Source organism: Chelonoidis abingdonii, chromosome 4 (genome assembly GCF_003597395.2).
Source record: "Chelonoidis abingdonii isolate Lonesome George chromosome 4, CheloAbing_2.0, whole genome shotgun sequence".
NCBI lineage: Eukaryota > Metazoa > Chordata > Testudines > Testudinidae > Chelonoidis > Chelonoidis abingdonii.
The window spans coordinates 43053081-43072112 of NC_133772.1; the positions used below are offsets into that span (position 1 = coordinate 43053081).

Below are 19032 nucleotides of genomic sequence, written 5' to 3' on the forward strand. Positions count from 1 at the left end.
TTCACTTCTCTAGATTTCATTCCTAACTCCAGTTCTCTTCTGCTTTCAAGGGTTAAAATTTCACCCCTATACGGTTAGTTTTATTGCTATGATCCAATTGTGGGGAGAGTAAAAGCAGCAGAGAGTCCTGTGTGGAGTTGTGGAGAATTGTCCCTTCAGAAAGGAAAGCATAGAGGGGCAGTGTTGTCTTTGGCTCTGTCTTGGAACCCATGACATCACTCCTCCTGGGCTCTACCCAGAGATTCTGCACACTGTTGCAGTTCGTTGCAGCAGCTGTCAAACAGCAAAACAGTTCAGTCACTGCTGCGATTCCCAGCTGTGTTTCCACTAGCAAAGGGACACATGTGGGTCACGCTTCTGGCACAGGTTCTCCTAGCTCCTGTGTTAAAGCCTACAAAGAAATCAAGAACTAGTGATGGCTAGTCCATAGGAAAGTTTAACTGCTATACTCAGCCTCCTTCCCCAAGCTATGACGTTGTATAGGTCTTTGTATTGACACATGGCAGCATTTCTGTCTACTTGCCTTATAGTTTTAGGCTTTGGAAGTGTTGCATGTTATAATATTTCAGCTGCTTATTGGACACTGTGTGACCTCACAATTCATGGTGTCCGATAGTTGCCCTGGAAAGCCTGAAATATTGTCAGTAACAGTGTGCATTTTCAGCCTTTTCTCATAGACTCATAAACTCTAAGGTCAGAAGGGACCATCGTGATCATCTCTAGTCTGACCTCCTGCACTTTGCAGGCCACAAAAATCTCATCCACCCACTCTTGTAATAGACCCATAACCCCTGGCTGAGTTACTGACGTCCTCAAATCATGGTTTAAAGCAAGGGTGGGCAAACTACAGCCCAGGGGCCACATCCGGCCCTACAGACATTTTAATCTGGCCCTTGAGCTTCCATCAGGGAGTGGGGTCTGGGGCTTGGCCCGCTCTGGCGCTCCAGCCTGGGAGCGGGGTTGGGGTTTGTCCCACTCTGCGTGGCTCCCGGAAGCAGCAGCATGTCCCCCTTCCAGCTCCTATGCGTAGGGGCAGCCAGAGGGCTCTGCATGCTTCCCCCCTCCCAAATGCTGCCCCTGCAGCTCCCATTGGCCAGAAACCACAGCCAATGGGAGCTGCAGGGGCAGGACTTGCAAATGGGGCAGAGTACAGAGCCACCTCACCATATCTCCGCGTAGGAGCCAGAGGGGGGACATGTTGCTGCTTCTGGGAGCTGCTTGAGGTAAGCGCCACCCAGAGCCTGCACCCCTGACCTCCTCCCATGCCCCACCTCCCTGCCCCAGCCCTGATCCCCTTCCTGCCCTCTGAACACCTCGGTCCCAGCCTGGAGTACCCTCCTGCATCCTGAAGTCCTCATTTCTGGGCCCACCCCAGAGCCTGCACTCCCAGCTGGAGCCCTTACCCCTCAATTTTGTGAGCATTCATGGTCCACCATACAATTTCCATACTTTTATAACATGTCAATTAAAACATCCATTTAATGAAGCCATAGAAAAATTTCCAAAAAAGAGTAGAAAAATTTAAAATGTTGACAATTTTTCACAAAATGTTAGTTTTCAATAAAATTCTGGATTCAGCTTCAGGATCCATTGGCCTTTAAATATTTTATTGTCATGTTTATTTTTGGTAAGCAGAATCTACTGGTCTCATTCTCATGACAGGCATCCCACATTTCACTCAATCTCCAGATAAAGTGTTTGATTTGTTTTGTTTTCTTGCACTAAAGAAATGGCTTTTCTAACAGCCAGCCCTGTAAACTTCATCAAGAATAGGAAAGTCAGCCTTTCATTCTTCTTCATCATTATCACTAGCCATACTATTCAGGGTCAGTTTCTGACCTTGATTACACCTGTGCAGTCCTACACCTGCACAACCCCCACTGGAGTAAAAATCAGCTTGGTTTTGCAGTTGGAACTTAGTTAACAACTCTGAAACACAAACAAGAATAGAATCCAGCTCACTCTTTCATAGCTGTTGGCTCTGCGGTGTTATTGAGGAAAAACATTGGTAATATTTTTCTCTCTCTACTGAGCGGACAGGCTCTGAACACACACAGGGAGTTTGGATCTCTTGAGTAGGAAGGTGCAGTTTTTCACATAGTCTTACTTCAGAATAGAACCACATTTTAAATCTAATTTCTTAATTTCACATTTTTCTTGGGAGAACCTGAAGCAATAGGTTAGCAACTCTATAGTACACAACATGCTGTTCTGCTGAACATCTTTAAAGGCCACTGTGTAGTTATGGTCCCTGCCAGGGAATTTTAAAACTATTGTGAAGCTGGCTTCCCTTAAGTGATTGAGATTTTGAAGGTTGTTTAAAAGAAGTTAACTTTTAACTGTGACTTGAATTAAACCTGCTAAAGCCAATATAATTAACTTATTCTCTTACTGTGTTTTCACATAAATATTTTCAGCCCGTAAAAGGAAATGCTGCAAGTAAGTGCTTTCTCTTTATCCTCAGGGATTCTTCTGTTTTGCCATTGTTTTCTGTGCACTGATACAGGCTGCATTCTGGAGATACACCAACAACAGTGAGGTAAGTGTTTTTCTTACTAAGAAATACCAAGAACCAGTCACCAGATGGTGATCCTATAGCGGTGACTGCTACCAAAAAAGAAACACCTGGGGGGGGGGGGGAAGAGATTTTGTTTCAAATAATTTCTTAAAAAAACATAGAAGAACATAAACATTTTGCCAGAATGTTTGCTCCTTTCAATAGCCATCTTTTGTGTCTCAGACTTTTCAGTTTCAGCCAGTTCTACTTTCTATTAATGTCAATTGGGAGCTTTGCAAAAAGATTGAGGATAAGTTCTGGCCACTCTGAATTTTCCTTTATCAGCAATGATAGTCAGGAGATAAACAAACACATTAGCTAGATGTTTTAAAACTGTCAGCAATGAAATAGAGAAACCATCAGCTTGAATATCATTCTTGGGTCGCTATCACATTGAAATGAATGAATTGGGGATCAGTTCACAGCTCTTGCGTCATTTCAGATTGTCTGTAAACTCAGGAAGATATTGCACTGGGTCTCATTTGGAAGACCATTTTTACAAGAACAGTTGTTCTCAGACTGACCATGAACCCACAGTGGTCTGTGCAGGCCTTTGTGGTAGTATGCGGAATGGACCATTCTGAGAATCAAGTAGTGGAGTTGTCAGGAGGGGAATGAGGTGATCTTTCCCTTGCAAAGTGATCTTCTGAATGAAGAAACTGGCGAGTCAGAGTTTCATGTTTAGTTCCCCATCTTACCTTTCATCATCTTGCAGGGGAGTACTGTCTCCATGACATGTTCACTCTGTCTCTGTGGAAACCTGTCTGTGGAGTGGCAGGGGTGATGTGAGGTGGCTAGTCTCCCCAAAATATTCCTGCTTGTAAATTTGAGGTGCATAGTGGTGGAAGTTACTACAGACAATTTCCTTCACCACAGTGTGGAATACCCCCACACAAGGGCTTTCAGGGCAGCTGCGTATCACAGGCTGTTCCTGGGAGCTATGATAACCAAAGGGTAGCTGGGGTAGGAGAGTTGAACAATTCAATAATGTCGCAATTTAAAGAAATATGGGATTTTTCTTCGTTTTCTAATCTGATGGTATCCTGTTGATGGCTAAGCCCTCCCCCTACTCTCTTTTAGGGGGGAATTATTTTTAATTTATTAGCTTGAATTTCTTTTTTTTCCTCTTCAACATTATGGGTGGTAGTGTTACGAACATACAAATCTCACATCTCTTACAAAACTGTAAGAACACACTGAGCTTTTAGACTGGCTTTTTATTATGAGTTACATTTGAACATTGAAGATGACATGAAGTTTTAAATTTTGTTCAGTACTGTTGCCTGATCTTTAGATTATGTATTATTGATTACTTAGGAATCCCCAGTTATCACTCTCAGGGTAGAAAGGTACTTGTTCCAAGATCAGGCCCAGTATTATTCAAATTATTATATAGCTGGGAACCCCAATGTGCACAGTTGCAACATTGACACTATAAGAACTCTTAGATTTACAAATATAGTTCAATACATTTAGCACAGTCACAAACACCTCAACTTAATAAGATAGAGGATCCTCCAGAATGTATATCTGCACATCCATATACTCACACCATCCCTTGTAGAACGACCTCAAATGTTAGCCATCGTCTTCCTCATGACCATCGTCTTCCCCATTATCACCAGTGGCCATCATTTTGGCACCTCCCAAGGACTACATCTCTCTCTCCTACCAACCCCTAGGCTGGATGCCACTTTTATATTATGTTACGCTGGCGCCACTATGTTTGAAGCATATTCAGTAGGGGATTTTTCCCTTTTCCTTATTTGTATTTCCTCACTTTACTAATGTTGGAGTGCCTTTTCCTGTAGGTTAGTATATCAGTGATCTCAACGTATTATCATAGGTGTCAGTTCGTTACCATGGCCTTTTGTGGTTAGGTATCACATTTGTTATTTCTGTCCTCTCTGGTTGTTTCGGTTCTTTCCAAGTTGTGGTGTACCTGTTAAGCTTAAGAGTGTGAACTTAGGAAAGCCCCTGCGCCAACCTACTTTAACACATCCTCTTTGTTAAAGGTTGCAACCATACGTGGATCTTTTATGTTTTAACTCACCACTATCTGACTAGGTGACAGACATGTGCGTGCTAACTTTGCCTTAGCTCAATATACAGGCTGTTGCCTGCAGGTCCCTTGTGTTGTTGTGAAAATATACCCTAATATAAACCTATTATAATAAAACAAATAATCAAACCCATAAGAAACTTAAAAGAAAAGATATATAAGCAGGCAGGCTAGCCTTAGATGTATCTCATGTACCTGTTTTTCTACATCAGCTCATTGCCAGGACACTTCTGTGGTTGAATTATGTACCTGTGGTTAGAACTTTCCCTTAAATTCTATTTCAGCTCCCCATATACTTGGGTTTTCTGTTGAGCCGTTTATCTATGCAAAGTTAATCTGTTCAAAGTTCGTAGCTGTCAAGCCTTATGCTAACTTGCTGTCAGGGCCGGCTCCAGGCACCAGCCAAGCAAGCTCATGCTTGGGGTGGCAGATTCTACAAGGCGGCATTCCGTCCAAACCTAGGGTGGCACGTCCACTTCTTTTGTTTGCTGCTCTGGCCGCCCTGTAGGGGGCGCAGGAGGGGAGCGCCCTGCAGCAAACTCAGCAGGGCAGCCTGTGTCCTTCCCTCCCCACCAACTGGAGTGGCGCGGAGCCCTCCCGGCAGGCAGTGCAGCGGTCAGGGCCATGGGGTGAGCACCCCGCTGAGGCCCTGGCCACCCAACTTCTCTCTCCCCCACCGCTCCCTCCCCCACCGTTAGACCGGGTGTGCACTCTGCAGCACAGGGAGTCCCCCTGCTCCTTGGGTCTGGCTGCCCTATAGGGTTCTTTGGTTTTGTTTTTTCCCCTGCTTTGCCGGCCACGCCATTGTTTTCCGCTCCCTCCCCAGCTTTGCCACTCCAACTGCACCATTTTTGTTTTGTTCCCCACCACCACCCTTTGCTGCTCCAGCCGCGCCTTTTTTTTTCCCCTGCTTTGCCACTCCGGCAGCCCCCCCACACCCCCCTTTTTTGCTTTGGGTGGCAAAAAAGCCAGAGCCAGCCATGCTTGCTGTAACCAATATCTTACAGGATATAGGCCTGTAGGTTTCTTGCATTACTGCTGAATATAATGCAAAGCAGTGAATATTGTAAAGGCAAACTATCCCACTGGGCTACAATACTTAGCTATTCAAATAGGCGTTCTGTAAATCTATATAAACTTCACTCAGTTGTTCAAGGTCAGTATCTTGCTCTCCATCTGCTTAGTCCTGGTGATCCTGAAGTGCCCTAGACTGCAGTAGCACCTGGTCAGTGAGTTGAATGTGGGTGATATTAAACATTACGTTTTGTGGATTATGATCTGGTTGATCCTAATAGTTCTTCCTTCTAGGGGAATAATCATGGTGGGTGATTTTAAAACTAGCTTGCCAGGAGAGCAACACACGATGAATGACCATGAGACTTTCCTGTAATGACGGAGCACAATTCACTCTTAAAGCAACAGAACACTTTTTGGTAGATTATAAAGCCATGAGGAACTATTGTGATATTCATCTAGCCTTACCTCCTGTAAACTGCACCATAGGATTTCACTGTAGTATATCTTTTTTGATTTTTTTCCCCAAATCTTGATTTTAAAATGCCTAGAGATGGAGGATTCACCATTACCCTTGGTAAATTGTTCGTATGGTCCCTCACTGTTTAAAATTTACACATTATTTCCATTCCTTATTTGTCTAACTTCAATTTGCAGTCATTGAATCATCTTATACCTTCATCTGCTAGACTGAGGAGTCTTCTATCAAATGTTACTCCCCAAGTAGATATTTACAGACTGTGACCAAATAACCCCTTAACCTTCTCTTTGTTAAGCTAAACAGATTGAGCTACTCGAGTGTATGCTTTCTTAATCCTTTAATGGTTCTCGTGACTCTTCTCTGAACTTTCTCTAATTTATCAACATCCTTCTTGAACTGTGGATACCAGAACTGGACACAGTATTCCAGCAGGGATCACTTCAGTGCCAGTTACAGAGGTAATGTAACTCCCTCCTCTTACTTGATGTTCCCTTGTTCATATATCTAAGGATTTCATTAGCCCTTTTGGTCCTAATGTTGCACTGGGAGCTCACAGTCAGTTAACTATCCACCGTTGCTCCTAAGTCCTTTTCAAAGCCCCCCATCCTGTATGTACAGCCTATATGCTTTGTTCCCAGATGCATGAATTTACATTTGGCCATATTCAAGTAGATATCATTTGCTTGAGCCTAGCTTGCCAAACAATCCAGATAGCTTAATTACTACGGTTTTAAAATGTCAGTAACTCTAACTATTTGGAACCAGCTTTTATTTCCTTAGTGATTAAAGCCAGCCAATAGCCTCTTTACCATGAAATGCAGAGGCTTCATTAAGAGTTTCTGCTACCTGGAACATGAGCTCGGAAGAAGTCAAATGGAATAAGACACCAATTAATAATTTCCCAGAACCTGGGTACATAGAGTAATCATTTAAAGCCTTTAAGTTATTTCCATGCTAGAGATGAATGATTAGAGTAGTCCTGTGAACAATCTTTTAGAGAACTCGTAGGTATTGGAAGAAATTGTTACCCTTCTGATGTGACGCACAGAACAATTTCTTTAAATTCTGTCATATGACTGCATGGTGGTTCTCTTCAAACCTCAAAATAGGACTGAAAAACTACCCTTTTTGGCAGGAGTAGACTAGAGGGAAACAAAGAGCCACACTAGGTTAATGCAGGTTACAACTGGCCTGCGAAATGTGTTCTGAGCATCCCGAGTCTGCAGTAGTTCAAATCCCTGTAAGGGCCAACCTGGATGAGTGATTAAAAGATTATCTATTAATATCACATAATCTCCACCCATTTGTCAGCCTGTATTTAAGAGAGGCCATTTCCTGAAACAGTGATTGTGTTGCCCATCAGTACTGAGTGCACTGAGAAGGTTATAAAACAGATATTTTGCACCGTCTTTGTGTATTTTCCATAGCTCTAGCTAAAGCTTTTAACATTGCCACACAGTGACTTTTCATAAGAAAATAGTTAGCATTAATCACTGCAGAAAGGAGGCCAGCATCACAACATCCCAGCTTGGATTCCTTTGCAAACTGTGCTTGTAATAAGAGATTTAAAAAAAAAAAAAAGTGTTATGAGACAAGAAATAGTTCAGAGTTGCATATAGTTGGCCCTGAGAAATTCCGCTACATAAATAGGCTACTTAATGACATTTTTTTTTATTTCAAACATAATGGGACAGGGAAATTTAGATTTACAAGAAAAATAGTATATTAAATTTAATAATATAGCTATTTGCCCAAAAAATACCCAAATTGTTTTGACAAGGGGAGTGTTGTGAGGTTGGGGTGGGGATTTTTCCTGCATATTTTCATGTCACTCTGTCATAGGATGACATTAAATAAATTAAGTCCATTTCCCCTGTGCTAGAACAGGAGCTTCCATTTGACCATTTAAGAGGTCCGGGCAGCACATGAGGGGGTGGGGGGCTGTAGAGGACTGGAGAAAATCTGAGGGGCAAAACTCAGTGTGAGAGAGAAAGAGACCTGCTGAATCAGAGTTGTCTGACTGGGAATCAGGGACATATGAGAGCTGCCAGGAACCAGAGGTCTGTGGAAGGTCCCAGCAGGAAGCCGAAGGAGCTTGTTGGCTGATTTTCCCCAAGCCAGAAAGCCAGGGGCTGTAGGACATGAGAGGGTCTGATGCTGCTTTTTCTGCCAGAGGGAGGTGCCTGCTGTCTCTAAGCTGGAGCCAAGGGCTGGAGAGGGCTGAAAGCAGGGGAGCAGCAGAGGGGCTTACCCACTGATATCTCCACACCAGAGAGCTGGACTCAGAGGAACAGTGAGACGGCCAGAGGGAGTGAGGGATTATCCCCTGGTAAAGATGATCTCCCAGCAGAGAGGCAGAAGGAGTTCCCACTGGGTAGAGTGGAATTGCACTCCAGCTGAATGGGCTGAGGTGGCTGCCCTGGCAGAGCAACCGAAGAAGAGGATAGATGAGGAGCCTAGGTATGGTAGAAGATACTGGAGTGCGGTATGGAAGAACTCCCAGCAGAGAAGGTGATGGAGGTGCACTCTGAGAAGGGGTTTAAGGACTGGATAGTCTATTTCTCACATCCAGTGTATGTTTGGAACTTCTGTCAGGAATTAAATGAACTATATTTTGGTGATACACTGACCTCAGGGAGGGGTATTATTCAGGCAAGACAGCCTGAAGTAGATTTACTGGGGATTTTGCAAGGGGAAAGTGAGGTAGGTGTGCATGTCATGCTGCAGTGTGGTGAAGGGGGCATGCCAGGCCAGACTGCTCTAACACACTTGTTATCTTTTTTCGCCCCAAGCCGTGCTTTCAATAGGAATCGCTGGGCTTCTGCTCTGATGTCTGCTCAGTGAGGATTTTGAACCAAAAATATTTTCATGGGATGAAATAGCCTATTAAATATTTTTTGGAATCTTCAGTATTTCTGATCAAATTGGAAAATGAAGAATGTATTCCACTGTCTCTCTCCTTCCACCGTCTCTTTTTCATTTTTATTCTGACCCATTTTCAGTGAGAAGGAATAAAAGTTGCAGGGGGCTGAAATGAAACCAAAAAAATCTCAAATGTGGAAAACATGCAGACTGAAAACTACTTCAAAATTTCTGAAATTTCCCCTCATCCCCTCATAGGTTGACCAGCTCTAAGTTGTCTTTTCAGTGATGTGAAAGAAAGAATCAGTACCTTCTTATCAATCTAATATCTTTTCCATCAGTGAGACAGCTAGGCATAGTTGTTGCCAGGTAAGTTTATCTAATTGGCAAGTAAGAGAGCAGAAGGAAAGCATAGCTTTCTCCTTTGCTAAAAGCAGTGAGGATCTACCCCTCCTCTTCTTAGCTTGAGTCAGCATACTCCCCCAGTTCCTTATCTGATCTAGTGAGTGTGTCCCCTCCTCCTTCAATCTGTTATACCCACATTGTGAGGTAGCAGCTTCTTTTCTTTCCTCAACCGGCAGAGCTGAATTTGTCAAAATGAACATGTGTCTTATGATGATTTATTGAGTCTGATACCAGTGAAACTCTCTGCTTTATCTGCTAATCACAGAGTATCTGTGAGAAAAGGAAACAATTCTGCTTATCAGATGACATCCTTTAAAAAGCTTGGAGTGCTGAAACCTGGATTTACCATCTCTTTATCTTTACAACATGGCTTTTCAAACAAGATGCACTCTAAAATGGTTCAACTGCACTGGCTTTGGTTTAATACTGAAAAGTAGCTGGCAACACCATTTATTGTGCTACTTCCCTTTCCCATCATACACAGCTTCCTACACCACTAAGGGAGAATCCAATTTTCTCAACAATGTGGAGTCATCTGCAGTAAATTTCAACACTTCCAAGATCCAATCCTGCTAGCTCAGTTTATGCAGTACTATGGGATAGCCTGTGCCTTAAAGGTAAAGAGAAAGCAGCTGCTGTTAAAAATGTGGCATTGGTAAAAGGAATAGTCAGGATAGAGGACATGATACATGGTAGAAGAGCGTCCTTTGAATGCATTTCTAATGAATACAAGGTCAAATAGCACTTGATCTCTCCCTACAGTTAAACCCATAGATGTAGTTACAGATAAATAGAGACTTTGTCTTAACATAACATACGCTCCATAAGAGGACGTATTTAAAAAACATGCGTCTGATGAAGTGGGTATTCACCCACGAAAGCTTATGTTCCAATACATCTGTTAATCTATAAGGTGCCACAGGACTCTTTGTTGCTTTTTAAAAAATATGGTAACTCAATCCACTTCATAGGAAATTTCCTAAGTGGGCTGAACTTCCTGCAGTAGCCTGTTAATGATTAGTCTGAGAAAAGTGGAGAAAAGAGCTGAGTCTTCCTATTTCAATGACAGACTGAACACAGAAGATACTTCAGGCACATTCTCTTTCAGATATTCTCAATACAAAATTTTAAATGGGTACTTTTTGTTTCCTAAGGGCCTACTGTAGGTTGCTCTTGTCAAACAGAGCAGATTTTGGAGGTGCAGACCAAAAAAAAAAAAAAAAAAGCCAAACTCTTATGCTATGTCCATTTGTAAAAAGTTGCACAACTACTTAGAGCTATACTAAAAGCACTTTCCTCAAGGTTGGGCACTAACATTTTATCCTTGCCCAGTTTGTATGTGCTTGGGATATTAGATGAATTGGTGCTACAAGTCAACATCAACAAACGGATTGCAGACCACTTTAGTTGATAAAAGTAGAGCTGGCTGGAAAGTGGAGATTATCCACAAAAAACTTCAGCTTTTCAGCCAAAAACCAAAATATTTTCAGCCAAAAACCAAGAAAGCGAAAATAGTTCAATTTAGAAAAACCACGGCAGTGTCTCATGGAAGTTGTATTAGAGGTACCTCACCATCCTATTCTCCTTCATAAGCATGGTCAAACTACATTTGCTGTGATGCATGTTGGTCTCTCCTGTGGGTGAGGGGAGGCCATCCATCAGAGACAGATGTACTTCAAGAGGGTTGCCCCATGCATAGAGAACTGAATTACAATTCACATGAGGCATGGTGACTCCATAGCCAAATCTAAATATTTTGGGTTTGGGACCAAAAACTTTTCAGTTTTTAGGCATGTTGATTTTTGACAAAAAATTGAAATTTTCTGCAGAAAGCAGACCCCTTCCATGAACACTTTCATTTAATAGAAAACTCCGTTTCCGTCAAAACATAGTTTAAACAGAGAATTTTAAAGCAGTCCTAGACAGAAACATCTTTCAGAGACTATAAAAATAGGAAGCTTTCTCCCCTGTGCAGGGCCGCCCAGAGGGGGGGGGCAAGTGGGGCAATTTGCCCCAGGCCCCGGGCTCCGCAAGGGCCCCCAAGAGGACGACTGAGGCTCCCACCTCCGCCCCTCTCCTGGAGCCTCAGTGCAACAAGCAGCGCTCCTGCACGGCGCTGCAGCGTCCATCTGGCGGGCCTCCTGAGCTCCGCCCCGCTCAGAGGTGCGTGGTCAGGGGGTGGGACTGCGAGCTCCGGGCTGAGTGGAAGGAGCTCAGGAGGCCGGCAGGAGGCGCACTGAGCTCTGAGTGAGCCGGGGGCAGGGAGTCTTGGGGCCAGTCAGGGAGGGGGCAGAGGTTGGGGGGGTGGTCAGGGGACAGGGAATGGGGGGGGTTGGATTGTGGGCATCGACGGGGTTGTCAGGACGTGGGGTGGGTAGAAGGTTGGGGCAGGCAGGACAGGGAGCAGGGGTGGGGTCCTGGGTGTGTTGGGTGGGGTTCTAGGGACAGTGAGGAAGGAGTCCAGGATGGGTGGGATTCTGAGGAGGGAATCGGGAAGGGCAGAAGTTGGGTGGGGGTCGGATAGGGGGCAGGGCCAGCGTTTGGGCGGCACACCTGCTCCACTAAAGCTCATTCAAGCAGTGAGGCTTGCAGAAGAGCCAAGCTTAGTGCCATTGGCACCATCCGTTTACTTCGCAAATGCCAATTATGGTCAATATTAATTCATGCCATAAGGAGATTTCATGTCAAGGGGAGGGTGCTTCATTTAAAATTAGCACAAATGGAGGAAGGATCACATGAGAAAGGCATATTTCCCAACTCCACCAAATGGACGGACCGCCCCTCCCCTCATTGCCTGAGGCTCAGGGGGTATTTCATGGTCACACAACTTGTGTCCTGGTGACCCTTTCACATGGCAAACGGTGCAACCCCTCTCCGCTGTATAAATTGAAAACAACTTTTGTATATATTAACACTATTATAAATGCTGGAGACAAAGCGCGGTTTGAGGTGGAGGTGACAGCTCACGACCCCCAGTATAACCTCATGACCCCCTGAGGGTCCCACCTCCACTTGAGAACCCCTGGGTTATTTAATTTTAGCACCGTGTGTCCATTCGCATGCATGTGCTATTTGAGCATTCAGTTTTCACAACATAGGCTCACCCAGATTCTGGACAAGCTAAATGCTCAGGCCTGGTCTACACTACGAGCGTTAAATCGATTTAAGAGGTTAATCAATTTAACGGCTGTAACCGTCCACACTTACAACACCTTTATATCGATACAAAGGGCTCTTGTAAATCGATTTCTTGTACTCCTCCCCGCGATGAAGGGTAGCGCTAAATTCGTATCTAACATATTGGAATTACGGTTAGTGTGACGGGAAATCGACATTATTGGCCTCCGGGCAGTACATCAGTGCACCCACTGACCACTTCTGGGACAGCAATCGAACCGGGATGCAGCAGGCCGGTAAACAGGAAAACCGCCCGCGAACTTTTGAATTACATTTCGCTGTGTTCCCAGCGTGAGCTCTGATCACACTAGGTGGCGATTGCGCCAATACAAAAAGAGCTCAGTATGGAGCGACGGAGATACTGGCATCTGATCACTTTATGGGGGGACAAATCTGTACGTTTGTTATCAGAGCTCGTTACAGCAAGACGAATGGCCAAAGCGTTTGAACAGAAATCTCCAGGTTAACACAGCGCTGCATGACAGTGTAACGGAAAGCCAAAGAAATCAAATGGCGCTCATGCGAGGGAGGGAGGGGGTACTGAGGACTCCAAGCTCTCCCACAGTCACAGCGCGTCTGAAAGATTTGCTCTGGGCTGAGCCTCCAGTATCTGTAGTTCAAACACAGTGTCTGGCGTTGGTTCGGGGAATAGGCTCCTTAGGTTCTATATCCCTCCCCCCACACGTGAAAGAAAGGAAAGTAAATTAATTCTTGACTTCTTTCAATGTACCTCTAGTGTATGAATGCTGGCTGTAGACGCGATCTGCTGCAGTGAAGAGCAGGTATCCTTCTTTTTCTCTCCCTCCCCGGTTGGTAGATGGTGCATAGGATGGTACTTGTCTCATGAACCTGAGTTGCTCCAATGGCTTTTTAATACTGAATGATGAGGGTCGCCTGGGTAAGAACAGAATGATTCCTGGTCAACTCCCAGTGATTAGGCAGAACGGGCTTAGTAACTGATCTTCATCATAGCGAACTGGGGCTGAGCTTTGCATCAGCCCCTCCCTTTCCTTGTGTAAAGAAAAGATTCTGTACTGCCTGGACTGTCATTAGCAGGCAGCATAGGCTGTGGCTCCTCTCCCCCACACCGCTTAATGTCCTGCCTGGACTATCATCCTGCGCCGGGAGGCTGCTCCCCATCATTTTATGTCACTAAACACTCAGTGTTTCTATTCCTGCATTCTTTATACTTCATGACACAAATGGGCAGGACAACTTGCCACGGTAGCCAGGAGGTTGGGGAGAAGGGAAGCAACAGGTGGGGTTGTTGCAGGGCACCGCCCTGTGAATACTGACACGAGCAGCTGTGGCTCTCTGATACCACGTGGTTCATTAATACACTTGCCCCTTATTCTTAGAGGACTGACTCTATTTTTTAGAAACCATAAGGGAGGGATTGACTCAGGGAGTCATCCCAATTCTTGCTTTTGTTGCGTTGCACCCACCGTCCGATTTTCAGCCAGGGCACTCATGATAGCAGCGGACAGTAGGCAGGGAGGAGAGAGATAACATCATTTCATTGCCAGTTTACATCTGCACGATAGACGGTACAGAACGACTGGTAACCATCTCTGCTATCATGGCAAAGCAATGTGAATGCATGCTGTGGAGCGCTAGGAGTATCGCCTCTCTGTCCGCGGCATGCCAGTACCACATACGGTTGCCGAAAAAAAAAGCCTGAACGGGCTCCATTGGTTGCCGTGCTATGGCGTCTTGCCAGGGAATCCAGGGAAAAACGGCGCGAACGGATTGTCAGCGGTGATGTTTTTCCCAAGGCTGGACATTACCAGAACACTGCGGCGAAATAATGATTCAACCCAGATCCAAGGAGCGAGCACTGCGGGTAATATGGGAATAGGCTCGGGAAGCGAGCTAACCCACAATGCAACGCTTCAGAAATCGACGTGTACGCCTCCTGGACCAATGGAACGCACAAATGCCGAATTACTGTGCCTAGTGGTGGGCCACAGAAATTCGAATGTTATATATATCAGTTTTATAAAACCGATTTTAGCTCAAGCGATATTCGTTATCCCGTAGTGTAGACGTGGCCTCAGTTCGTGGAGTATGTGCATAAGCTATGCTAAGGAAACCACAGTAACCATCTCCAGTTTTGAGGACTCCATGGAATAGCAGTCTCTAGGAACAGATAAATGCATGTGAGGCTTTAAGTCCATAATGGCATTAGCCAGGCAGGTAAGGAATGAGTGTTCCCTACCTCTGTTTGGTCATAGGGTAAATGGATAGGCAGGAGAGAGATCACATTGATCGTTACCTGTTAGTTCACTCCTCTGGGGCATTGGCATTGGCATTGTCAGTAGACAGATACTGGGCTGGAGGACCTTTGGTTTGACCCATATAGCTGTTCTTATGTTCTAGACCCTAAACGAGCCAAGTTATGGATATGAGTCAAGGAAAGCCAGCAGTGTATCACGAAACCTGGAAGAGAATCTCGAACTGGATGGACTCGGCATTTGGTTCACAAGTCTGAGGTGGTTCAAAAACTTTGGCATTTTTTTTAGCAGCAGAATTTTTTTTTATTGTTTCTTTAAACAATCAAACACAGCAGCAAGACGCAAAAAATTGGCCACACAGTTCTGAAACCTGCAACCATGTTCAGGTTGTTGCAGGACGAATTTCAGTTTCAATTACAAAAAAAACACATCAAATTTTGATGAAAGCAGACATTGTCCATGATTTTTTTCTGCTTTTTAAACAAAATCGCCAGTTTTCGATCCCAAAAACGTTGTGATGGAAAATATTTGCCCACCTTCAATGAGCTTTTTGCCTTTTAGCGCTAGCTGATGCTGAGAACCAGTGATACCTTGTAAAGAAGTTTTCTCAAAACTGGGTTTGTGCTGAGATGTGGAAGGTTTATTTTTCCCAGGTCTGCCCGTGGAGGGGAGCAAGTGGGGCAATTTGCCCTGGGCCCCACAGGGGCCCCCACGAGAATATAGTATTGCAATTTTTTTATGGAAGGGGCCCCCGAAATTGCTTTTCCCCAGGCCCCTTGAATTCTCTGGGCGGCCTTGCCCCTGTGCATCTTAAAGAGCCATCTTCAGAAAATGGGAATGATTCATAAGTGATCAGGTAGTATTGTATGACCCGGACACCATAGTGATTCAGTTTGATGAAACTACCTCTTCCATATCTGCTTGGTTTTATATTTTTTCTACAAAAGGGTTACCTATACCTCTGAAATATCCTGTATTTTGTCCCAAAGTTACATATATTCCACACAGATTTGATGTTCCCTCTGCTTTTAGAGTTAAATCATTTGCAAGGGTAATGTAGAATCATGAGGTTATAGTGATTTATACTAAAATGACAAATCTCTCAGCATTTTAAATTTCTTTCCTACATTTGGGTTGCCTTAGAGCCTTTCTGGGCTGAGGTCTCTAACCTGTTTACATTAAGGTACTTCTAACAAGAAAAAAGTAGTATATGAGTATGAAAGAAGAAAACTGAAGTAACCAATAGCCATAAAAATCCTCATCATGGACCCTCAAATACTAAGATCTTTACCCTGCCGCTTGCACACTTATTGTAGATTTCCTGTTCTGTGATTGCATAATCAGTAGTAATTAAACCATTGGCTAGTAATCCTGAGTGCTGAAGATTGTTGGAAAATGGGAGCCTAATAAATCACAGCTCTGCAGGGTTGTAGACTAGGAAGTCCTAATTATGACTGAAATAGGAAAGTAGCAAAAGTTGATCCAACTAGGAAGAGATCTGTAGGAGAGAGAAAGATGTATATGTCAGCCATGCTATAGTAGATGGTATGTGGCTTTTTTTCTGTCTATGCTATACAAGATGAGGGAAGGATGGTCAGGAATGGGGATGAAATCCCAGTCTGAACCTCGTAAACGCTTATCTTTCTGAGTACAGAATGTAGACTCATTATCTAAATAACTCATACATGCTAGTACAATACAGACCTGTTTTTTTCCAAACCACTTCAGAGAGCTCTGAAATCTCTGGGTGGAAATAAGGCTTTTAATGAGCAGGGATGCCATGCATACTCCATACTACTTTTGAGGGACATGACCAAACATTGGTTAACGAGAGTGGATGAGTGGTAGTATCCTCCATAATATCATCTAGACTATAATGCTGTGTGCTGAAGCTGCAGCTTTTCATACTTGTGACTTTTGAGGTCTTCTGCCTGGCAGAGGACTGCTCTGTCATTAGCCAATTATATTGTGTATCCAGAGATTCTGATTTGCATAGGGAATGAACTCCCAGAGGTTCCACTCCACAGCCTCACAAGTCATTAGTGAACTTTACAGCCTATCCCACTAATTGCTGTAGAGAAATAGACAATTGCTGTTGCAGAGCTGAGGTTTTCCTTATATGAGTACAACCTTTTCTCTACTGTTCTTCTGTGCAGCTATTGCTTGCTCACATGCTTCAGTACTAATGAGCCCTGGAAGGCTTTGAGTCTGTCCATCTCCATGGAAACAGCCCTTGGATGCTTCTAGGCATAGCAGCATGCTTGCAAGGATCAGTCAGAGGACAGTAAAAAGGGTAGGTAATCATGGAGAAACAGGTAGATCTCAACATTGGCAGCTCCATTGTTGGCACCATCAATGGAAACATTAAAGTAGTGGGACACAGGTGTTTTCACCAACAAGTTGTCTAGCCCTGGTAAAAAAAAAAAAAAAGGCCTCTCTATCCTGTCTACTCTTGTTTCTACCACTGACAGCAGGAGCTGCATTGTTACAAGGCAAACAGTGGGCAAGGTGCTGAAATTCCCCAGGGCAAATCAGCTCAAAGAAATCTTTGAAGTGAAAACCTTTTTGATTTTTTTTTTCATTTTCAACTAGGTCTAGTGCTGAGCTATCATCAGTCAACCTATCCTCAGACCCTATGCATTTCCAAACACAGTATGAACTTGCACCTCATCTCCAGCTATTTAACATGCAACTCTACCTGTTCACCTCAATCTCAACCTGCAGTATCACCTGCTAGTCTAGTTCTAGTACGCATCAGTCCTGACCAGCAGCCCCTCTGGAAGTCTAGTTCTGAGCCCTCTCTGAAGTGATTCAGATCTCAGACAATGCAAGTACATTCCCACTTGTGACCAATCATGCAGGGGGTATTATACTTACTTCTCCATGATCCAACTGGCTAAATGCCCTCAAGCAGCAAATGCATCTCCTTGAATTTTGCTGAGCATTTAATTATAGAAGAGGGGAGAAGCTGCTGCATGCATATCACTGACAATACAATACAGTGAAGGAATCTAGTACCAGGAAAAATTAGTAATGGTTATTTGTGTGTGTGTGTGTTCCTTTAATTGGACAGCTTTGGCTCCCACCATAAGAGTATGAAGTTATTTCATAGCTTTCAGCTACATTAGGAAAGCCTGGTTCCAGAAAACAAGGAATTGAATCTGCTTTTCAGAAAACAAGTTACTGTCATACCAGGTATATTCCCAGTAACTGCTCTGTTTAAGTGGGATCTATCACCTGCATGCTAATTACTAACATTAACCCTTTGTTTACCAGTTGAACCCTGTTTGTAAAGCTTCCCCTTTATAGAAGTGGGAGAAAGCCTGGCTTACAAGGATGGTGTTTATGAACAGGAGTGGTTTAGTTACAGGTCCTCATTAATCATCAAAATCTGGGTTTGTCTTGGAACCTCTGGTACAGAAATAGGCAAGAGAAATGTCAGTGTCATTTCTTGATCTTTTTACCGCTGTTGGCAGGAACTTAAAAACTCTTCACATGAGCTGGGGAAGTTTTGGCCCTGTCATTTGGTAGGATGAGTCAGTGAAAATAAAACTGCTGTAGTGAGGAAGGATTTTTGCAGCAAGAGCAGATTTTTATGACCATAGATCAAAAAGCAAGTGAAGATGAGCATGGGCATAAAACAAACTAAACAAAGCCTTCCCAAGGCAGGACTCACAGAGCACCTGTTGCAAATAATTCTCCTAGGCACTCTCCCCATTCTCCTTCTCTAGTAGCTCATCTTACAGCTGTTCCCCCTGCATATCTGTTGCAAGGGAAAGGAAAAGTGAAACTGGAGTTAACCCCTTGTTTGCTGCCCCAGTGTCATTCGTAAATCCTTTGCTTGATGTACATTTACCAGCTATTTGATGCAGTACATACTGACACTTAGGAAAGATCGATTCCGGAACCTAGGGAAATTGTCTTATAATGCATGCTGGGCCCAAATGCATTGCATGTAATATTGTTCAATTGGACTTTCCAGGACCTTATTGTGGCCACATCAAGCACTTCAATACTCACTTGCAGAATGGGTATTATCCTAGAATTTAGATGAGAAATTTTTTTGGTCCCTTCACTGTCGAGTCAATAATATTTTTTGTCTGGGTATTTCAGTCTCTAGCTTTTCTTCAGATAATTCTCCTTTCTGTGGGGGGAAGGGGCTGTATGTATAACGTTAGCACAATGGAGGCCCTGATTGGGGCCTCAAGGTGTTTTACCATGACATAAATCAATAACAAGA

At 43.9% G+C, this 19032-nt stretch overlaps 1 protein-coding gene across 5 annotated transcripts in view; it reads left to right on the forward strand.

The window, feature by feature from the left end:
- Nucleotides 1-19032, forward strand: part of TSPAN32 (tetraspanin 32) — a 75825-nt gene that overhangs the window by 14640 nt on the left and 42153 nt on the right. For 4 of the 5 annotated variants that reach the window (XM_075065096.1, XM_032770423.2, XM_075065098.1 and 1 more), the window contains one exon: nt 2465-2539. The exons of the other annotated variant lie outside the window; for it this stretch is intronic. In XM_075065096.1, the coding sequence (XP_074921197.1) occupies nt 2465-2539 (75 nt within the window). The remainder of the gene's footprint in view (nt 1-2464; nt 2540-19032) is intronic. 5 annotated transcript variants of the gene reach the window in all.